The sequence below is a fragment of the Sphaerodactylus townsendi genome, linkage group LG09, assembly GCF_021028975.2.
Source record: "Sphaerodactylus townsendi isolate TG3544 linkage group LG09, MPM_Stown_v2.3, whole genome shotgun sequence".
Taxonomy (NCBI): Eukaryota; Metazoa; Chordata; class Lepidosauria; order Squamata; family Sphaerodactylidae; genus Sphaerodactylus; species Sphaerodactylus townsendi.
Window position 1 is genome coordinate 26,718,918 of NC_059433.1, and position 21,764 is coordinate 26,740,681.

The 21,764-nt window shown below is 42.7% G+C and overlaps 1 protein-coding gene across 3 annotated transcripts in view; it reads left to right on the plus strand.

The window, feature by feature from the left end:
- Positions 1–202: 202 nt before the first annotated feature.
- The window catches only part of CDKAL1 (CDK5 regulatory subunit associated protein 1 like 1), a 354,507-nt gene continuing 332,945 nt past the window's right edge, over positions 203–21,764 (plus strand). For 2 of the 3 annotated variants that reach the window (XR_007245481.1, XM_048508020.1), the window contains exons 1-3: positions 203–265; positions 1,373–1,542; positions 2,486–2,598. Coding sequence is in view for 2 of the 3 variants with exons in the window: in XM_048508020.1 (XP_048363977.1) it covers positions 1,376–1,542; positions 2,486–2,598 (280 nt within the window). In the remaining variant the exon portion in view is untranslated. Of the gene's footprint in view, positions 266–1,372; positions 1,543–2,485; positions 2,599–17,479; positions 17,564–21,764 lie in introns of those variants that run through there. The other variant, XM_048508022.1, reaches the window with a different exon arrangement.

Here is a 21,764-nt window from a genome sequence, read left to right on the forward strand (position 1 = left end):
CGAGGACTTTTATTAATGCAATTCACAAAGGACTTGGGGGTCATCTCTGCCCTCAGTCTGCCCACCCGGCAGGAACAGCTGATCTCCATCAGACGAAAAAACAGCTTAACCTCCAAGCCGTTTTCTTTTCGTTCGGCGAAGGCTGACTTGGTATGTCCTCTCTGGCGTGCCGTTCTTCTACAGGCCGTTCTTTTTTACGTATAAGGGGCGTGGCCACAGCATGGCAGCCTCCATGTGAAGCAGGAAAGCGCGCCTGGTTTTGCAGGTGATTTTATCCCCCCTTCTAAGTTCTGTATTTTGTGGAGGGCTTTTCTGAGGCTCCCCTTGTTGGGTTTGTAGGACGGGAGTGTGCTGTGGTGGGAAAGGTTAGATGGGATGTTTAGTTTCCTTGCCCAGACTCTTGGTGAATTCTGAGGTTTGCTTTTTTAATCTGGCTGCTATGCTGTTTTCCGACACTTGCTGGTCTTCCCCATTGAGAGAAGGCAATGAAGTACATTGCTCTCTCCCTTTCTCCGTTTTATTTTCAGAACTCCTGTGTGGTAGATTAGACTGGGAGATTCTGTTTGGTCCTAAGACATCATAGCGAGCTTCCTTTATGGGGATATGAAGTACATAGTGTGATTGCAAGCAGAGCTATATCTTTCTAAGTATATTGAAATTATGTGTAATTCTGATTAGGATTCCATAGTACCCTAGTGGCTAAAGATGAAGATGATGATGACGATGTTCATAATGTATACCCTGCAATAGGGACCCAAAGTGGCCTATGTTGTTCTCTCCCCTATCAGAACAACCCTGTGAAGTTGTGTGTGACTGGTTAAGTTAACCAGCCAGTTTCCATTGCTGAGTGGGGATTTGAACCAGGGTCTCCCTAGTCTGGTACTCTAACCACCTCACCACTTCCATTTCACTCCTCTCCTGTCTTTTCTGTAACCTTGTGGTCTCAATCATTGAGCCCAAGACCTTTTTCCCTCTCAGTCTCAGCAAGTTCAATCTTGCTTCTGAAATATCTTACTCTTATTCTTATTTAAAGCTTAGATGCCTAACTTGAGTGCTGCTTTGTAAAAGTTTTGATTCGGTCTGGATAGTGCCATTCTAAAGAGAGCTGTATCCTTCTAAGTCACTGAATTCTGTTGTCTCAGAAGGGTATGACTCGACTCAGGATTGCACTGTGAGCCTGTTTAGCATTTTAGGTGATTTCTTCAGTCCTTTGAGTGGTATTTTAGAAAAAGTGAGTTAAATACTTTAGATAAAGTTAGACATTTTGTTACCAAATATATGAGCCCAGTCATTCTGTATTGTTGACTGTTTTGATGGTGGCAATAAGTGCTAGCTGAATTGTTTCTCAAGTGATGTATTTTACTCTATGTAGAAAATGCCTGCTGTCTGTGATTCCCTTCTTGAAGACATTGAAGATATTGTGTCAGCACAAGACCCAAAGCCTCATGATAGGCGGTTCAGAAGAGAAAATATTATTCCTAAAGTACACAAACGAAAATCACAAAAGAATGTAGCAGCTGACGATGATCCCCCCAGTGACAGGTTTGTTTTCTTTAACAAGAGAGTATTGCATTGGTCAGACCTCAACTGGAATACTGTGTCCAGTTCTGGGCACCACAGTTCAAGAAGGATATTGACAAGCTGGAACAGGTCCAGAGGAGGGCAACCAAAATGGTAAAAGGTCTGAAATCTGTGCCCTATAAGGGGCAGTTCTGTGAGCTGCTTAGTCTGTTTAGTCTGGAGAAGAATGATAGCCTTGTTTAAATATTTGAAGGGATGTCACGTTGCAGCTGGAGTAAGCTTGTTTTCTGCTGCTCCAGAGGCTAGGACAAGGAGTAATGGATTCAAAGTACAGGAAAAGAGATTCCATCTAAACATTAGGAAGAACTTCCTGACAATAAAGACTGATAGTGGAATAAGCTGCCTCATGATGTGGTGCACTCTCCTTCTTTGAAGGCTTTTAGAGGCTGGATGTCCCATCTGTCAGGAGTGCTTTTAATGTCTATTTCTGCATGGCAGGGAGTTAGACTTGATGGCCCTTGTGGTCTCTTCCAGCTTACGGATGCAAACATATAATGTATTCTTCTAAGCTGAGAGATGAGAACTAACCATGCTAAAACTGAATTCTATCTCCTCCATTTGCACCTCTCTCCCTTCCAAGTAAGTGACTCAGGGGTCCTGTCTCCTGTAGACCTCCTTAGTTTATGTAAGGAGATGGAAAGCTTTTTGAATTATGTAAACTAATGACTTGGATAATTTGAGACAATAAAGGTTATATTGGTAATATTGTGCCTGAATGTTGAAATAGGTTGAGGCTTAAAAAATGTGATTGGAATTTAAGACACTGTGAAATCAGATGATAACAGATGTAAGCAAGCTTCATATGTCATTTTTTTTCACAATGCATCCACTTGTTTCTTCTGTTGCTCCCAGAATGTGTTCCGTTCTCTCATATTTTATTTCATTGCCTGCCTCTGTTTTACAGTGTTATTCCTGGGGTACAAAAAATTTGGATACGTACATGGGGCTGTTCTCATAATAGCTCAGATGGAGAATACATGGCTGGACAGTTGGCTGCTTATGGATACAAAATTACAGGTAATGAGTTTGGTACATTTGAGTTTTTTTTCAGAATGTTCAGCTACACAGAAATGTCAATATCCTGTTCTGATTTTGACCTCTGATTAGATTCTAAATGTAATGTATTGTGCACTGTCCAGGCTGAGTTAATACACACACTTTGCCAGTTGTAAGACTCAAGCTAGTGGTGCAAGAGTGACGGTATAGGCCTGTGGAATTGGAGAGACTTTAACACTATTTTGTGTCCTTGCTGCCTCTGCACTAGACACAGTGATAGGGTGGAAGAAGAAAAAAACACTTTTGTGTAAACTTTAAAGGTATTGAACATGTTTGTAATCCTGCTTCTGTAGTAAGGGAAGGCGAAGGAGATATGGGTATGATCGGTCTCCTTCCAGCCTTCGTCCCATCCCAAGACACGATGGTGGCAGGTTAATCAATGTGAGATGTACAAATGTTCATGCAGCAGAAGTGGTAGAGTCTTTGTTTCACATTCTCCTGGACTGTGAGCTTTATTCTGAAATTAGAAGCATTTCTGTTGATCTCTGGATACATCACTTCAGCCATTTAAAACGCTATGTTGCCAACGAAAACTTAATTAGTAATTTACTGTTGGAAGATAACAGGCCTACCTTTTTGTATGTAGTGAAATTGTAGCCTCAAAGAAAAGGAGCGCTTCAAGGTCATCTGAATGGCTATGTGTTTGATGACATATGATGTTATGTCATATAGCATTCGATATTTTTTAATGCTAAATGTTGGGAAGATGTTGTATGGATATTCCTTTTTTACTGTGTATAGCTATATTCACATTTTGTTTGTTTGTTTAATGCTGGCCAAAGGCCATAACAAATAAAAATAAAGGTGTCCGGTTAGGAAAATAAACCCTTCTCTGACACTGATGATGTGCAGTGCCAAGGCCATCAATAATAAGACCATAACACTGCAGAGTTATTTTGTAGTACATAAGGTGGATCTGGCATGTGTGACCTAGACCTGGGTGAGGAGGGCGAGACGGTTGCCTTGAAAAAAACTAACTCCCTCTGGTTTTTCAGTTCTATGTTAGTGACAGATGAAGGGTCAGAGATGGTGGTAGCAATACTTATTTGGAAGTCTTTCTCCTTAAAGGCAATCCATGTCCCAGCAATCTCCAGCATCAATTGCGTTGGCCTGGTGTGGGATGTTGACAAAAGTTTGACTATCCTGCTGATGTTCTGGCCGCCTAGTTCACCAGTGAATATCCTGTTGGGCCTGCTAGAAGTTGTGTTCACCCGAGGTTTCTTAGATTGATGGACTTGGGGGACTTCAGCATTCATGTGGATGCCGTCTCCTCATAGCAAGTGCCTTCTATGGCAGTGCTGGGACACTCTTTGGTTATATCAGGGCCTGCACATGCTGGATTTCATCTTTGGTATGGGGTTGGATATAGATCTGATTACTATTGACAGGGTGCAATGGTTATATCATTTTTCTTTTAAGGCCTTTCTGGTAGTATGCTGTTCAAAATGTTAGTGATTTGGCAATCAGCCCTAAGACTCTTCTGAGCTATTTAGCTAATAAAGTCCTGTGGCAGCGCTAAGACCTCCCCATCAGTATTGATACAGTGAGTGAACTAGAGACCCCTTGGTCATCTCCAGGTTCCATATTGGACCATTTCAGCTGGCTCACCCAGGCTGCTGTGAAGTCCACCACCTGCCTCTTAGATTATGTCTGGTTATAGTCAGCGGTGATGGGGTAAGAGACCCTCTCTGGACATGATCAATCTGTCCCTGAGTTCAGGGCTCTTTCCAGAGAGGTTGAGGAGGTAGTGGTGGGACCGCTCTTGGAAAACAACAACTATCCTTTGATCCTTTTGTTTAGTCCAACTACTGCCCAGTATTGAAACCTCCATTTTTGGGTAAGGTAGTTGTGATAGTGGAACAGCTCCAGATTTTTCTCAAGGATATCTTGACCCTGGACCTATTTCAGTCCAACTTCTGATCTGATCATGGGACAGAGATTACACTGGTTGTCCTCAAACATGATCTCCATAGACAACTGGATTGGGATGGGTCAGCGCTTCTGTTATTATTAGATCTTACAGCATCTGTTGACATGGTCTATCATGACCTTTTGACTCACTGCTTTACTGACTCTGGTTTGTGTGCAGTGGCTGGTCTTATTTCTCTAGGGTCAGGGATAGAGGGTTGCACTGGGGGTTAGGATGTCATCTTGGCACCCCTTGGTGTGCAGAGCCCCTCAAGGAGCAGTCCTGATCCCTGTGTCATTTAACATCTATATTCAACATTTTGCCCTGTTAATCCAGAGCTTCGGACTGGGTTGCCATCAATATGCTGATGACACCCAGGTGTATCTGTTGATGGATGACTGGTCGAGCAATGTCCAAGATGTACTGGCCAGGTGCCTGGAGGCTTGTGTTGAAATGGTTAAAGCAGAGCTGACTGAAACACAATCCATCGAAGATGGAGGTACTGTGGCTAGGCCGAGAAGTTTCAGGGTTGGGACACCAGCTGCCAAATTTAGACAGAGTGGAATTGGCCTTTACATCCACTGTCAAGAACCTGGATGTGACTCTGGGTGCCTCCCTTTCCACGGAGGCTCAGGTTGCTGCCAGAGTGGCCAATTGGCCATGCTGGCAGGGGCTGATGGGAATTGTAGTCCATAACATCTGGAGTGCCAAAGGTTCGCCACCACTGTGCTAGGCTATTGTAACAACTAGACTACTAGATTACTGTAACTCTTTCTGTGCAGGGCTGCCCCTGAGGCTGGTCTGGAAACTGCAGCTGGTGCAGGATACAACGTAAGGGGCCTTACAGGGACGCCTCTAAGATCACACATGTAACCTGTGTTTCGCCAGCTACACTAGCTCCCAATTGAACATTGGATCAGATTCAAGGTTAACCTTCAAAGCACTAAATGGTCCGGGAGCTTCATGACTATGGGGCTGCCTTTCCCAGTGTAACCCCTGGAGGGCACTATGATCTGCTGGGAACAACCTGCTGGAGATCCTTGGTCCTCGAAACATCCAGCTTTCCTCAGCCAGGGCCAGAACTTTTTCAACTGTGGCTGCAGCCTGGTGGAACTCTCTGTCAAATGAGACTAGACCCTGTAGGATCAACTAGGCAGGACCTGTAAGATGAAGATGTTCTACCACGGTGGTTGATCCAGCAATGGTTGCATCATGGCTGGCCTCCCTACCCTACTTTTATCTTTCACTTTATTTATGACATTATTTGATTCTATACTTGTTTATGGTTTGGTTTCTGTTTTTACTTTCTCTTCCTCCCTTCTGGGCTGGTCACCCTGGCAATTGAAATGTTAACATAATAATTGTAGCGTCAAATGGGTAGACAACTGATGGGGTTTTACATTAATCTATGTATTTTAACTCCTGATATTTTTGTATTGTTAGCCACCCTTGGTCAGTGAGAGATGGGATATAAATCTGATTAAAATAATTTTTTAAAAAATGATGGCACAAAACTCTGGTTCAAAAACTCACTTTCTGTGCCATTCTAAGCACAGTTGTACCCTTCTAAGTCTGTTGCAGTCATTGGACTTGGAAAGGTGTAAGCCTGCTTAGGATTGCAGTGTCAATGATAATGGGCCAAATGCCTATGTTCATTGTGGTTGTGAGATAGTGCAGGAAATCTTACTTGCTTGCCTGACTTCCTTGGATTAAGAATAGGATAAAAATGTGAAAAATAGTGAAAAAGCAGAATAGTTTGGGAATTTTACCCAAAAATCTTACTTTTACCACTAGAAACTGCTTACTACCTATGAACTGCTGTATTTACTCAAATAGAACTCTTGAATTTTTGGTGAGAGGTGATAAAACATTGGCCACCCCTAACTTAATCAACACTGATGCTTAAGTCTTCCCAGTATAGGCTTCTGTCTCAGATCTGAGATTGGGTAACACTGTTAAAGACAGTCCATTTTCACATTGCAGTGGAGAAGAGTTGTCAAATTCACAATAGGAGCTCTCTTACCCACTTTTCTTTCCGACTGCATCAACCAATATGGCATTTACCAAGACAGATTTGTGACAGGTGCCCACAAATTATGGTAGAACATGGAGATATTGAGTTAACTTTCAGTGCAGTGGTTTGCATATTTCCTCCAACGAATGTCAACTTGAACTTTTGGAGTGTTACATCTTATTAGACAATGGACATAATATGACTGGCTACTCATTAGTAAAGGCTCATTTTCACTGAAACATTACATTGTATGTTTCATTCTTGATAGTGACGAACGGTTCACTGCCAGTGGCTGTTGAGGATTTCACCATTTTTGGTGGAAAATAAGAGACAAATACCATATATACTCATGTATAAGCTAACCCGTGTATAAGCCGACGCACCTAATTTTACTGCCCAAACCTGGGAAAACTTATTGACTTGCGTATAAGCCGAGGGTGGGAAGCCGGGAGGCAGAGGGAACTCCTTATTTGGGCAGTGACATCAGGGGGTCACTGCCCAAATAAGGAGCTCCCTCTGCCTGTCGGCTGGCTGGGCTTTGTCCAACCCAGCTGGCAGGCAGAGGGAGCTCCTTATTTGGGCAGTGACTCCCCCTGATGTCACTGCCCAAATAAGGAGCTCCCTCTGCCTGCCAGCTGGGTTGGACAAAGCCCAGCCAGCCAGGGTGCCTTGGGGTTCCCCCTTCACCCTCCGAGGAGGGCAGCAACAAGTGGCTTGTGCAGCCGCAGGGAGGTCGTCCCAGCCACGCCCCCCAGCCTCAGCAGAGGCCTGGAGAGCCCACTGGTAAGCGGTGACTCGTATAAGCCGCGGGGGCATTTTTCAGCCTTAAAACAGGGCTGAAAAACTCAGCTTATACCCGAGTATGTACGGTATGTGGATTTTCAAGTTGGCATCTGGGATCTCATCTACTTTCATGTGGAGAGATCTATTCTGAGCATCATTTTAAGATTACAATGCCAGAAGTAGGTGCTAATGGGTTTCCAGGAGCATGTTGTGTGTTCTTTCTGTTGACACTGATTTTCCATGGTCTGTTAAGCAGTGCATTGTGCTTCACTGGTGAATCAATTGTGGTCAAACTGAGACTGATAAAGGAAAGCCAGGTTGGCTCACGTGCTCCTGACGGGGGACAGCAACACATTAATAAAGTCACAATAATCTCTGTTAATGTGGAGAATGCTCACTGATCCAGGATCTGCCAATGGAAGAGAATACTTTGTGTGTCTTGGGCGTACCAGAACCTTATTTCATTCTCTGGGAACATCACGCCGACCTCTATCCTGAAACAGGCCTGGATGAAGCATATAATTTACGAAGCTATTACCTCTGATACAAACAAAAAGAGAAGTGGCCTTTTCCAAGGAAAGAGGCGTTGATGTTTATCTTTTATGTCGGCTCTTGTTAAAGATCAGAGAATGAAGAATTTCCCACTGAACCCAGGAATGTCTACCATTGTGTCTCTAGCAAGAAGAATGCTTTGGTTGTAGCTAGCTGTGTCTTGGCTATTCATGTTACCAAGCAGGTGAATGCTTGATGTGGAGTGTTTATATAAAGATGAGTCAAGCTCGTGAACACGCAGTTGAAAAGAAGCTGCACCTTTATAGCGCTGGCCCTTGTATTCTTCTGCGGGTTTTTTCCCCTGGTAGCCAACTCTTACAGTAAAAGGGAGTGTAAACAAACATTGGAGGAGACTTGACATATATTTGATTTCCAAGTAAAAAAACCCAAGTGAAAAGTATTCTTCTGTTTGCATATTAATTCAAAAGCAAAACTATGCATTGTCTCTATTGTGCCCTAAGATCAAGTGAGATCTACACAGCATGTGCCCAGTTCTAACGGCAAAGCACCCAAAAGGGGTGGCAGTTACCCCTCCATTGTGGACCAGTTCTCCTTAAAATGCAAACCTGTGGGCAAGATTCTTTGTAATCTGGATTGCCTTTTTCATAGGGTGTTGCTATCCACCTTGCCTTTTGGCTAGATTGTGAAATAAATGGTCTTTGATAAGGACAACAAATTCATTGACAGTTCTTGAACATCAGGTTTTCAGGTTGCTCAGGCAAGGAGCACAGAAGACTGAACAAAAGTTTAAGGAAGCTTCTGTGTGGTGATGGAGATTTAGCCCTTAGATTAGCAGTTCTCAACCTGGGGGTCGGGACCCTTTTGGGGGTCGAACGACCCTTTCACAGGGGTCGCCTAAGACTCTCTGCATCAGTGTTCTCCATCTGTAAAATGGATAAATGTTAGGGTTGGGGGTCACCACAACATGAGGAACTGAATTAAAGGGTCGCAGCATTAGGAAGGTTGAAAACCACTGCCTTAGATGGTTGTACATCATTATGCTGTCCTTTACATACATAGACCCAACGGTAGGTATTATAGGCTGAAGGACCTTTCTCCAACCTGTGGCTCTTCTGTTTGAGGAATTCACCATAGGAGGGAGGGAGGCCTCAAACTTAGCTTTGTGCAGTGGAGGGATACATGCCAGTATTTTTTTGTTAAAACGAGGCTTCAAAAAAATGTGATGGCCCCCTTCTAAATCGACTTTTCAGCTCTGGGGACATTGGGATGAATGCTCTGCTGCCATAAGATGGGGAGCAGTATGTAGAAATTAATAGCCATTTTTAAAAAATAGGTCATGTATGGAACTTGCAGAATGGGCTTCGTATTGTCATGGTTTAATTTTACTAGGTACCTTTTAAAGTCAAATTCTTATGTTGTTGACCAGGTGGAAATATGTTGTGTTCAATTTGGAAGTATATGCAAATGAATTCAAATGAGGCTCCAGAGCGGGGGGGGGGGGGGGTCCTGGGGAGCTGTGGTATGTGAGAGAGAATCGCCAGAAAAGGTCCAATCTTGCAGGCAGAAGAGCCTTCTGCAAGTGGAAAAGTTAAGATCAAATTTACTGTTACAATCTAAAACTTCAGTGGAGTTTTTCTTAGCGAGGGGTTGATGCCAATGTTGCTTTTTTTCATATTTCTGTCAGCATTTTATTTAGTTTTTCATGGCTTCTTTTGCATGATGTGGGGGGAGAATGGATGTTGGTGCCTTCAAGTCACAGTTGATTTATGGTGACCTGGTAGAGTTTTCAAGCCCAGAAACATTTGGATGTGATTTGCTGTTGCCCCCTTCCATGTCATGACCCTAGTGTTCCCTGGAGGCTGTCCATCCTAGTATTAACCGTGGCTGACCGTGCTTAGCTTCTAAGATCTGATGAGATCAGGCTGGCCTGGGGCTATCCAGGTCTCGCGTAATGCTACTTGCTAATATTTTCTAGATCTTGCCATGAATAATTTCAGGACAATTTCCTTCCGAAAACCTATTGCATGTAAATCTTATATGTTACATGCATGCTATGGAATTTAAGAATGGCTAATTGCTATATGCATGCTTTGGAACTGAAGAATGACAGTGTGCTTGTGGAAAGAAAAGATATTTGCATTATTAACATTAGCAAAAATTGTTATATGTTTGGCATACTGTAGATGGCAGCATTGGATTTTTAAAAAGAAATCAGGGGTATCAGTTTATTTATCCAATGTTGAGAATACCAGTCATGTACTTCAGATGGCTAAAGTCATGGTTAAAGTCTACATTTTCTCTCCTCCTCTCTTGCAACTATCCTCTGCCCCCCCTTCCCTTCCCAATCATTGGGATCAAACTGTTCCTGTTCTTGTTGTAGTTCTTTTATGACTGGTAATAGGCTCGAATGCCTATTTAGTGGTAATTTCTTCTGACTTTAGAGAGGTAATCATAGGAGACTTTTTGCTGGTTAAAAATTTAGTATCTACATGCCTTGCCTATTGATAATAATTTTTGCTAAAGTCCTATGATGTTTAAGTATTGGGGTTTGGGCAGAATGCTGCTTTTAAGAATGCTTTGCTTAGAAGCCTGCATGCACCATCTTGAATCTGAAATTCTAGTTAAGTTACACCCATGCTTCCCTTTAATTACAATAGTTTAAAAGCCTTATACTGCTCCATTGCTTTATAACATTTTAAGGGTAAAGCAATCTGAAATATGTGGCATATTTTGGATAAGCTACATATGTACCATATATACTCGTGTATGTTGACCCGAATATAAGTCGAGGCACCTAATTTTACCATAAAAAACTGGGAAAACTTATTGACTCGAGTATAAGTCTAGGGTGGGAAATGCAGGAGCTACTGGTAAATTTCAAAAATAAAAATAGATGCGGTCAGGCGCTATTTGGGGGTCTCTGCCACTGACCCTCCATCTCACCAATCCCAAGGTCTCTGCCACCAACCTCTCCATCCCGCAGTTTGTCCAGCTCACCCAGGTCAACTGGCTGTCACCCGCTGAGAGCCGGGGCCGGCCGCCGCCAAGAAGAAGGCAGAGGCAGAGAAAGCAGCTGAAAGGGGGAAAGCAGAGAAGAAGGCAGAGGAGAGCGAAGCAGAGAAGGAGGCTGAGAAAGTGGCTGAAAGGGGGGAGGCAGAGAAGAAAGAAGGAGAGAGCAAAGAAGGGAGAAGGGGAAGGCAGGAGAGAGCAAAGACGGGAGAGAGAAGTTGACTTATATGCGAGTATATAAGGTAATTATCTCAATTTGCATTTCCCTTTTTGCCCCTCTGGACTGCAACTTTCTTTTTCATCAAACCTTTCCGGAGGATCTGGGGACTTTTGGGACTAATGAGGAATACGGTGTGACGGTCTACAACTGTATGGGAAATCCATAGACAGCAGAAGGATTTTTGATCTAGTGTGGTGTTGGCTAGTGAAAGACAGTAGATGCGCGAGCCAAATGTCAATGTTTTAAAACACATTTCTTAAGGGTTAATTAACTGGGATGTTAGTGTTTTCCATATTTTGTGACATCTACCCATCCTAGGACTCTGGCTTTAAACGCGAATGCCGGCCAAAGAAAGATTAGATTCACATTGCCAGCCTTTCCGGATCTATCTTAAACATAGATCCTGAAATACTAAATGGACTGTGATTGATCTGAATGATATCAGCATCAAAACTGGGGTGTGAGGGAGAGAAAGCCTATTGGGAGAGAAAGCAAAGAGAGCGAAAAGAAAATAGACGCCCTTAAACAGTGGTTAGAGATCATTGTTGCCAGTTTGGCTGGACGCATTCAAATGAATTGAACTAGGAGTGGTCTAAAATTTGTGCTGTTGTCGCAATAAGCAGAGTAACTTGCAGCCTCTAAGTGTGAATGAACTGCTGCCAATATCTATGAAGTTGGATGGTTCAGCGTGGTTAATACGCGGCTTACGTTTTCAGAAAAAAATAGGTTATGTTTCAAGATATTGGCCCTTTCCGCACCAAGCTCCTAAAAAGTTTGTAAAACTTTTGTAAAATGTTTTCACACACCCCCCCCCCCAATGTGTTTTCACTAACCCTATGAAACAATTTGTGGCTGCCATTTTCTGTGTTTTTTCCCCATTTCTTCCTCAGTATGTGGACAAATCAGTCCTTCGTGCTTCACAGCCTCATGCTGCCATTCCCTGGTTTTCTCCAGTCTCTGTTGTGAAGATTCAACCCTCTGAAATGCTCCCAAAACAGGGCAAGGGGCTTCTGCAGGCCAAGAGTGAACTCACTCAATGACGCCTTAAAGGGACAGCAGACAAATGAAGCCTTTTAAAAAACATTTCAGCCAAAAAAATCGCTAGAGTAGAGGATACATTTAAATTATTTTGAGGCTGCAAATAAAACATTTGTGGGTGGGTGGGAGGAACAATTCAGAACTCCTTGGAAGAAACGTTTTATTTCCTGCCCCAAAATGTTTTGAAGTGTCTGTGCGGAAAGGGGCATCCTGTCATAACTGATGTGTTGGTAGTAATGTTTCTTTCAAATCAGCCTTCCTTTCAACAAATGCATCTAGCGCAGGGGTCTGCAACCTGCGGCTTCGGAGCCGCATTCGGCTCTTTCGTCCTTGTACTGCGGCTCTGTGTGGCTTGGGTCCTCTCAGCCTCCTTTGGAGAGTCGCCCTAAGGGTTAATGGGAAAGAGTCCCGTATTGTTTGCTTCTGCATTGCCAAGGAGGGCAGGAGCGCATGGGGAAAGCCTTGCATGTGGATCTTGGAAGGTTTACTTCAGAGTAAGCCAGTGGAGGGTAAGCTTGTAGATTGTGGAAGGGAGGAAGGCCGGGATCATCCTCAGCCATGGTTGTTGCGGGTTGCCAACTCCTGGTGGGCAAATCCCAGGACATTTGGGGGTAGATATAATCATATATATTATATATAGATATAATTGTTTATACAAAATGTAAAGGGAAAATATATATACACAGTGTTATCTTCATTTTAAATGTAAACAAGTATTTGCGGCTCCAAGTGTTTTCTTTTCCGTGGAAAAGGGGTCCAAATGGCTCTTTGTGTGTTAAAGGTTGCCGACCCCTGATCTAGCATCTTGGGTTTTGGGATCTTTTCTTCCAGATACTGATGGAAGGTTAGCTCATGTTGTTGAAGGGCTGACAAGACGGCTTGTCAAGGACCGAAGATACCTTGCCAGTATAGGCTGAATATAGTTGGAGCTTGCCTTCAATTGCATGCTTGTGAATATTTGGACTTTTCTGTCCTATCACAATGAAGCATTATTTTGTGTAAGAGCAGAGGGAGAGTCTCCCACAGAGCTGAAGACACTGACATTTGTCTTGTATGTCAAATCCTTGGCACTGGGGTCTACTTACCATGCAGAGCAACTTTGTCTTGGACCGCTATAAATAGCTTTTTGACTTCATCCAGCCAAGACTGAATTGCTGTTGATTACTACACAGTACTGCAGTATAAAGGAGTGGGGGGTTTTGGCTTGGTTTTTAATGCAAGACAGATCTCTTGGCTGCTCATATATTTTTAAACGTTTCAGACCTTGAAAGTTCGTTGGGTAGATTTCAAGGGCCAAAAACATCCTTGCTCGTTTACTCTGTGCTATGTTCTCCTGCTACACTATAATCCTAAATTGTAGTTAGCTTTATAAACCTAGTTTTTCACTTGTGGCATGTTCTGTTTTGTGCAGAGTTTGCAGAATTTCTCTGCCAAAGAACAAGGTAAAATGGTGAGTGTATTTTGTCACAACTTCTAGTTGCTCACAGGACTTAATTTGTATGACTTGGGATAGAACAGAATTCAAATGTTTCAGTACATGTGAACCCTTCTGGACTCTTGAAAGTTAGATTCGATAATTATTAATTGTGTGTTCAGGACTTTTGTTGTTCAGCTCAGAATTTAAAGGAGAGGTCTAGTACACTTCTGCAAACGAAATCTTGTGGGACTTGTGATACTTCTAGTCAATTAGAAGTACAGTTGTGGAAAACTATGGAAGCCATATTCCCTCAAAAATGTTTTCATTGGAATTTAAAAATCTATACTCTGTTCCACAGAAAAATGATAGTATGGTCAATTGAGGTGCAGCTGTTGAGAAATTGTATGCTTCTGCATTAGAACATAGACCCAAATGAATGTGAGAATTATCATTCACTTTTACATGCTGCCCTTGTCAAAACCATTATTTTGTGCATTATTGAACATGGTACTTCAACACAAGAGCATTTATAATTTGTTGAACAACTTTCAAATGAATGAGGGGAGCAGGGCTAGTTACGCAGTAGGACTTTGGCGGAGCATTCTACAACAAAGAACGTCTGGCATGCTTTGTTTTGCGGCGGAAGAATATACAACCCTCCTATCTTCTTTCTGTGGAACAGAACAAGAGTATAGTGGCAGGTTTTTTCCCCCTGATTTTTGTAGTTTTGTATGTAAAACCCAAGGCAGCACTCAATAATATAAATCATAGATGCGATTAAAACATCATATCCTCTAAAACACTAGTAACTAGGCATCATGTAGATCATGAAAACAAAATGGAGGAGGGGGGGAGGAGTTAATGTATGCCTCAGAGAAGACACTTCTAAAGGTTCTGATTCACCCAAGCCTGTCGATCCTTTCAAAATGATGCAACAGTGAACAAAGCCTCTCTTTGGGAAGAGGGAGGGTTCATGCATTGAAACTCTGCGGGTTGACCTGGGCCACTGAAGGCTTACTTTTAGTTAAGCAGCTTAAAATGGATCCAGAAATCAACAGGCTGCCACTGCAATTGTACTGAGCAAGCTCTGCTCTTCTTGTGATGGTCTACTCCACTTTGCAGCTGCATCTTCTCAATATTTCTTGGAGTCAGCCTCATGTAAAATGCATTACAACGGCTTTGAAATGTTCTGCTTTACTAATGTGTGCATGACAGCTGTCAGAGCCTTTCTGGGACAGGTGTTTTGGGCATATGAGGCACAGCTGGCAATCACTTGTAAACGACACGTGACAGCCATCTGAGCTACTCTTGATAACTGTCAGTCTCATATCTACCTACCAGGTATCAGGACACCAAATATACCTTCTTCCAATGTCACTTGTAAACCTCCATCTGCAGCCTGATTGCTGATTAAGGTTGCATTAAGTACTGTTACTATTTAGTTATCCTGTAAGCTCAGAGGGAAATTTTGCATGTGATCCTACAGCCTGCTTCTGATTTGTTAACTGGAAGCGCAAGAGCATTGATATCCACTAGGGGTACGCATTTGGGTATGCCAAACTTTAAAAAGTGACAACTTGAATGGAGCCGAAAAGCTGAAATATTTCAGCTTTTTAGCTTTCCTGTCCCCCATGTAAGGACACAGGGGAATTTTGAAAAATTAAAATAGAATTAAAGCACATTCGTGAGGCTGGTGCTGGGACTTTGAATTTTAATACACACCCTGCTGTAAATTTACCTTGGCTGGTGCTTTGTTGGGCTTCCAGATGTGCTCTTAGGTGACAAAGGCACAGCCCCCTTTTCTGGATTCCTCTGGAAGGAACAATATTTTTTTCTGCCGTCTGGTTAATTTCCAGGGCAACAGCAGGTAGGGGGAGAGGCATCTTGAAAGGACAAATAGGAGAGCTCGCTGGAGTTTTTCCATTTAGCCAATGGCTGCGTTCCATTTTGCATTGCATTTTTGCTGGACTGCTGCAGTCTTATGTGGACTGCAACAACCTATAGAGAGAGGAAGGGGAAAGTGGGGGCGGGAAGTTAAAGTGGCCAATAGGATTTCAGGTTAGGGACAACACTGGTCTTTTGGACAATCACAGAAGATGTTTTTCACTTGGTTTTCTTTCAGATTTTCCTGTGCATGGCCAAAGAGCATAACAAGGAGGTCTGGTTCCAGCAGACCCAATTCCAGACAGTGATTTGAGAGAGTTCAGTGCAAACCTCGGCTTTAGCTGCTGCTACTCCCTTGAATTTCTGGTGCTCTGACTGCTGTGTCCTTTGGATAACTGTCTGCTTGCTTAGGATCAGGGGCATAGCTGATCCACCCCACCCTGCCCACACACTTACCTTAGTTTAGCCTGGAAGTGCAGGCTGGAAAAAGTGGCCTTTAAACTTGAGACTTAAAATGGCCTGGTAGGAACTACACTTCCCAGGAGACCTTGAGGCTCGCAAAGTCTCCTGGGAAGTGTAGTTCCTACCAAGCCGGTTTCAGCCTCAACTGAACAGGCTGCTTTTCCAGCCTCCACTTTCAGGCTGAACTAAGTTAAGTGGGGGGGGGGGGGGTTCCCCTCCCGGCGTGCGCCTGGTGCAATGCGTACCCCTGTTCCCCTGGTAGCTCCGCCTCTGCCTGGTATTCTTGCTGCCTGTCTTCTGTTTAGAGAAGAAGACATTAAACAATTTGAAATAACTGATTTATTTTTAAATAATTTGCTTTTAAAAGTTTTTTAATGAAGTGTGCTTGTTGCACTTTTTGTTTTTGGCCTATGGGTGGGTTGGGGGGTGATTGGGGCTCAGGGCCTAGTAAGGCCTAAAGGCCCTTGATCTGCCTTGAGTTTGGTTCAGTTTCCCTGAGTTGTTTTTCTTAGATTTTTTCCCTGAGTTTCCTGAATATATATATTTGAGAGAGGACCTTCCTTTAACTCTTCTATCTTTGCTTGGAAAATCTTGTCTTCTTCTAGTGGGGGGGGGGGGGCGGAGAGGCTAAAAATCCTTGCAAGGCCTGAGGGACTGGTTTGTACTGAAATTTGGTGTCCCAACCTTGAAACACAGTTTCCCTACAGCCCTCCAAAATTCCATATAACATTTAATGGTATGGGCATTTGGCTTTTTCAGCTTTTCTAAAACTATTTGTATCTAATAAAGTCAAATCTAGAATAAAGAATAGAAAAAAATGATGCACTCCCCTATCACCCGTATGAGTCTTTTTCTTGGTATTTGTGCAGTACTGCTGTTGACCTGAAGATGGCACTGTTTACCTGTGCTATATGAAGAGTTACTACGGCCCCCACCCCCAATACGCAGTGACACAGGGTTAAAAAGATTAATTTTTATTAGATTTAATTTTCAATTTTGTCACTTAATAGTTCAAAAGTGAAATAACCTTGTAGTTCCATGAACTGGCTTTTACAGTACTGCTGTTAGTTCACATTTTCCAAGGTGGTGCCTATCAAGTGGAGGTAAAGTCCTAATGAGGTTGCTGTACATATTTTTTTTTTAAGTGCGCTTCATGCTGTAGGCCTGGGTAAACATCCAGACAGGCATAATTATCTTCTTGATTTACTTCATTGTTTTTGTAAATCGTTTTATTTTGTCCAGCAAGACTATCTGACCGAATTAGAGTTAGGTACATGACGTGTTGTTTGAGATGTGGGTATTCGTACGACTCTCTCATTAGAACACCGACTCTTATTTTCCAGGCTTAGAACGAAACTTCTAAGAAAATTAGGCCTGTGATTCATGCCCCTTGCCATGTATGAGGGAAGGGGATGCTGCTGTGTTGAACCATGGACAGAAAGCGTTCATTCGTTTTAAAGAAGCTTGTGTCCAAATAAAGCTCGCTGGCGTTAGGACATTAGCAACGTGCTTCAGATTGGGCTCTTTCTCTATCCAATCAGAGCAGGGTACATTTTCTTTCCTTACGGTCCATGCTAGCTTGTGGTTCTCACTGATAAGCTGGAAGTAGAGTGTACTACAGAGTTGTGTTTTTACTTACTGTAATGGCTCGGTGCGTCGTCTTACAAAAATCCCAAGGTATGGCATGTATATATTTTATATGCTCTTCTGTTAGTAAAAGTTGCTTTTAGTCCTGAAAGAAGAAAAAAAATCCAGAAGCTAGTGCTCTTTCCCCTCTCAGAATTATACTTTGACAGGTAAAGAGATGGTGAACGTGGGCACTTGCAGGCAGCCTAGCAAAATGCATGCTTTTCGGAGTGTTGAGCAGAATATTTTGGCATAAAATGTTTTGGCTTACAAATACAGACAACCTCCTTGTTGCTGCATAATTTAAATTTCTTACAGCACTTCGTGCATTATATACCATATATTTCAACAGCAGCAGTTGGTATCTTCTTCACCTGAACTTGACTTCACAGAACTCACCTTAGTGCTATTTGGAATGGCTTTGAGGTCAAAACAAGGGCAACGTTTATGTTTTTAATTCTGCGCTTTAATTGTGAGTTCTCTATGACTCGTATCAAATAAAGGTGTAAGGCACAGCGTGCTATCTTGTTCTTTATAACTTATTATATTGGCCAGCAGCTTTTCCTTTTTCAATGCAAGGCAGAGTATTCAATTTTTGTAAACCTATTAAGTTTGTTAATAGCAAGACACGATCATATGCAGTGATACAAAATAATAATTCTGAAGTTTACAAAACACAGTTGCAGTTGATAGTGTCGCTTTGTTCATGTACCTGATCACTTGTCTTAAGAGGTTATTCGATGGAGAATTGGCAGGGTAAAAATGTATTGCTATATTTCCTCCCTATTTTTAAGCAGAGAGAGATTTCAGGACTGCATCTAGATGTCTTGATCCCTGGATCTATTCTCTTTCCCCCTCTGTCTGTTCCTCTGTCTATCTGTATATGCATGTATGTTTTCAATATTCTTCTTTCAATTTGCAGGGTTTCCCAGACTTTGCATTTGAACCAGTAAGGCATCTGCTAAGACTTGTTAGCTGTAGTTGATTCATGCTAATTATTTTTTATTACGGCATCATTGGGTTGCACAGTGTTGAAAGACTGACTTACTGCTCAGTACTGCCTATCTCCTTTGGATGAGGAGTTTACTTTCAAGCATTTCTGGACCACAGAGTGAACGACTGGACTGTGCAGCTATTTGACATGATCAGTGGATGGAGGATCAGCTGGTTTATTCCTTTCAGCGAATCTCAAGGCCCTTTCATTGACTTCCTCTCTTAGCGGAGGTTATATAAAAATTACGCCTGTGCTCGTGTTACTGGGACTGCATAGACTTTAAAAACTGGAATTCGCAAATAGCCTGCAAGGTTCTGTAATATATGGTTGCTTTGCCACCTGTGCCTTGTGGTAGTTTCTGCCCCATTAGCTCATCAGAAAATGGAAGCCAAAAGAAGACGCTGTTACCGTTGACCAAAGAAGAATCCTTAATGGGGAAAGAACTTTTCTTTTTTACTTACAATACTTGCTTAACTCCTGGCTCAAGCCTCAAGGACTGGATCTCATCTGCCAGAAAAATACTGTTTCCTCCTTGAAGCTTGGAATTGTTCGCTCTCACTTGACATCCAAGTAGGGCTAATGCCAAAAATCTGTTTCTTTGAGCACTTGTTACCGAGTTAGATCTGCTAGATGCATGTTATTCTTTCTTGGTGAAATGGTAATAAAGGCCTGTATAGTATTCACATAAAATAGGAAAAGCAAAGGAGTTGGCATTGTACATGTTGATAAAAAGCCGTGGAGTTAATGTTTTGAATCTGAAACTTGAGGACTTCAGCGGTCTGAAGAGACGGTGTTTTCCACGGCGTGTCTTGCAATCCTTCTGCCAGTAGCCAAGAAGGTCATCTCCACTTAGAACTCATTGAGGAGATGGAGTAGCAGAGTAGTATCTGAATAATGTTGTTAGATTGTCAGATTTGCACAGTAGTCGCTTCTTTTCTGACAGCTGAAAGGTCCTTTTTTCAGAATTAAAATTACAATAGTGGTAAAAGTACAGTTAAATCCCAGCTGACTTATGGTCACCCTGTAAGATTTTCATGGCAAGAGACGTTCAGAGGTGGTTTACCATTGCCTTCCTCCGCATGGGCTGAGAGAAGTGTGACAGGCCCAAGGTCACCCAGCAGGCTTCACATGGGGGGGAATCAAACCCGCTTCTCCAGATCAGGGTCCACTGCTCTTAACCCTTCACCACACTGGCTCCATTTAAAATTATAAACATTCTTGCACAGTTGGCTCTTAGAGTGTGTTGAAAGTTAGACTTCAAGCTCTCAGGTGAAAACCAGCCCTTGTGTTTCTTCTGAATCACTGATTTGGGTAGGCCTACTGCTCAGAGGATGGTGAGCCAGCAGCAGTGGTCAATGCATCGGACAATTTGCTTTACAGGCATGTCATTCTGGCACAATTGAATGATCCTGTGTGGCTGTGCAGCGATACTGTTGATATATGCCTCCAGTGGAGATTGATTAGAAAGAGTCAGGAATCAGATCAGTAAATCAAGCAAAGATACAGCAACCATTTCCCCTTTCCTTTCTCTCTCGCTTTCTCTTTTTGCCATCGAGTCACAGCTGACTTAGGGTTGCCCCTTGCGGTTTTCAAGGCAAGAGACATTCAGAGGAGGCATGACATTTCCTGGCTCCACATCCTGCCCCTGGTATTCCTTCTTTATCTCTCATCCAAATACTGACCAAGGCCAACCATGCTTAGTTTCTGAGATCTGATGAGATGATGCTAGCCTGAGCTAACAACAACAACAAAAAGAATTAATAGTTTATATTTCTTCAATCTACTAATGTGCATCTGGCAGCACAGGCGGTAGTTGCTCTTGGGACACTATGTTCTCCGGAATGTAGTTTAAGAATTAGTAGAGCTGTCTTTCAAAGAGATCAGGGTGGCAAGTTTCCAGGCAGATGCTGACGTCCAGGTATTGCTCAGGTGCAAACCAGATTGAGAGCCGTTGTGGTATAGTGGTTCAGAGCAGGTGGATTCTAATCTGGAGAACCGGGTTTGATTCCCCACTGCTCCACCTGAGTGGCAGAGGCTTATCTGGTGAACCAGATGTGTTTACGCACTTCTACATTCCTGCTGGGTGTCCTTGGGCTAGTCACAGTTCTTCGGAACTCTCTCAGCCCCACCTACCTCACAAGGTGTCTGTGGTGGGGAGTAGAAGGGAAAGGAGCTTGTAAGCCACCTTGAGTCTCCTGACAGGAGAGAAAGGTGGGGTATAAATCCAAAATCATCACCATCTTCAGATTACAGTTGCTTACATACATTTGTCTGAAAGTACCAGACGTAATAGGACCCCAGCAATAATCTAGTTTTGGAAGAGTTGCCCTTTCTGACAGAGTGGAATACTTTCCAATAAGCAGAATTCCTCGTGTTAAAACACAGTTGCCACTTGAATTATTCTTAGGCATTTACATTGCCTTTTGGTAGTCTCAGGCAATCTGGATCTGATCTTTTTTGTCGATCAGTTGTCCAGTGTTAATTAATTAAAATGTATTACCCCCCCCCCCCCCCCCCCCACTCCTCTTGGCTCCCTGCAGCTGACTAACTGCATCTCATTTTCTTTTGACTGGCAGGACAACCTGTGAAAGCATCTTGCAGTTCTTTTGGCAGGTGGCAGCACGGTTTAAAACAAAATTAATTACAAACTGTTGTGTGTGTGCTTCCATGTACCTGCAGAAATCACACATAAAGCAGTCTAGTGGAACAACCAAAGCATCAAAAAAGACAGGAAAAACACTATACTCATGAGCTATAATAGCACAATGTGTAATAAACGTGTACAATAATATAAAGTGTACAGGTGTAAATACAAAAATGCAGCAAAACAGTCAAGCAAGGAATAGTGTCATGTGTAAGAATGTATGGATTCTAATCAAAGCCATGGCCCAAAAATGGAGAAAAGAAGATGGGTTTCCCAGGTGATTCTTCCCCTGTTTCAAGGGAAGCTCCCACCTCCTCAGTCAATAAAGTAAATTGCTGTCTCACCCAATTGAATTACAGAAATCACTCTTACAAGCTTAATATCCAATCAGCAAAGTACTAGCATGTCCTGATGCATCTGGGCAGCAACATAGCCACCAGTGATGCTTCAGTGTATATACCTGTGGACTTTAAATTATATTCCCTGTATTTACACCTGTGCACTTTAGATTATGTTACTGTACACATTTATTACACATTGTGTTAATATACATTTCTATGTGGCTTTCAAGTATAGTGTTTTTCTTAACTTTTTTGATGTTTCACATACCTGCA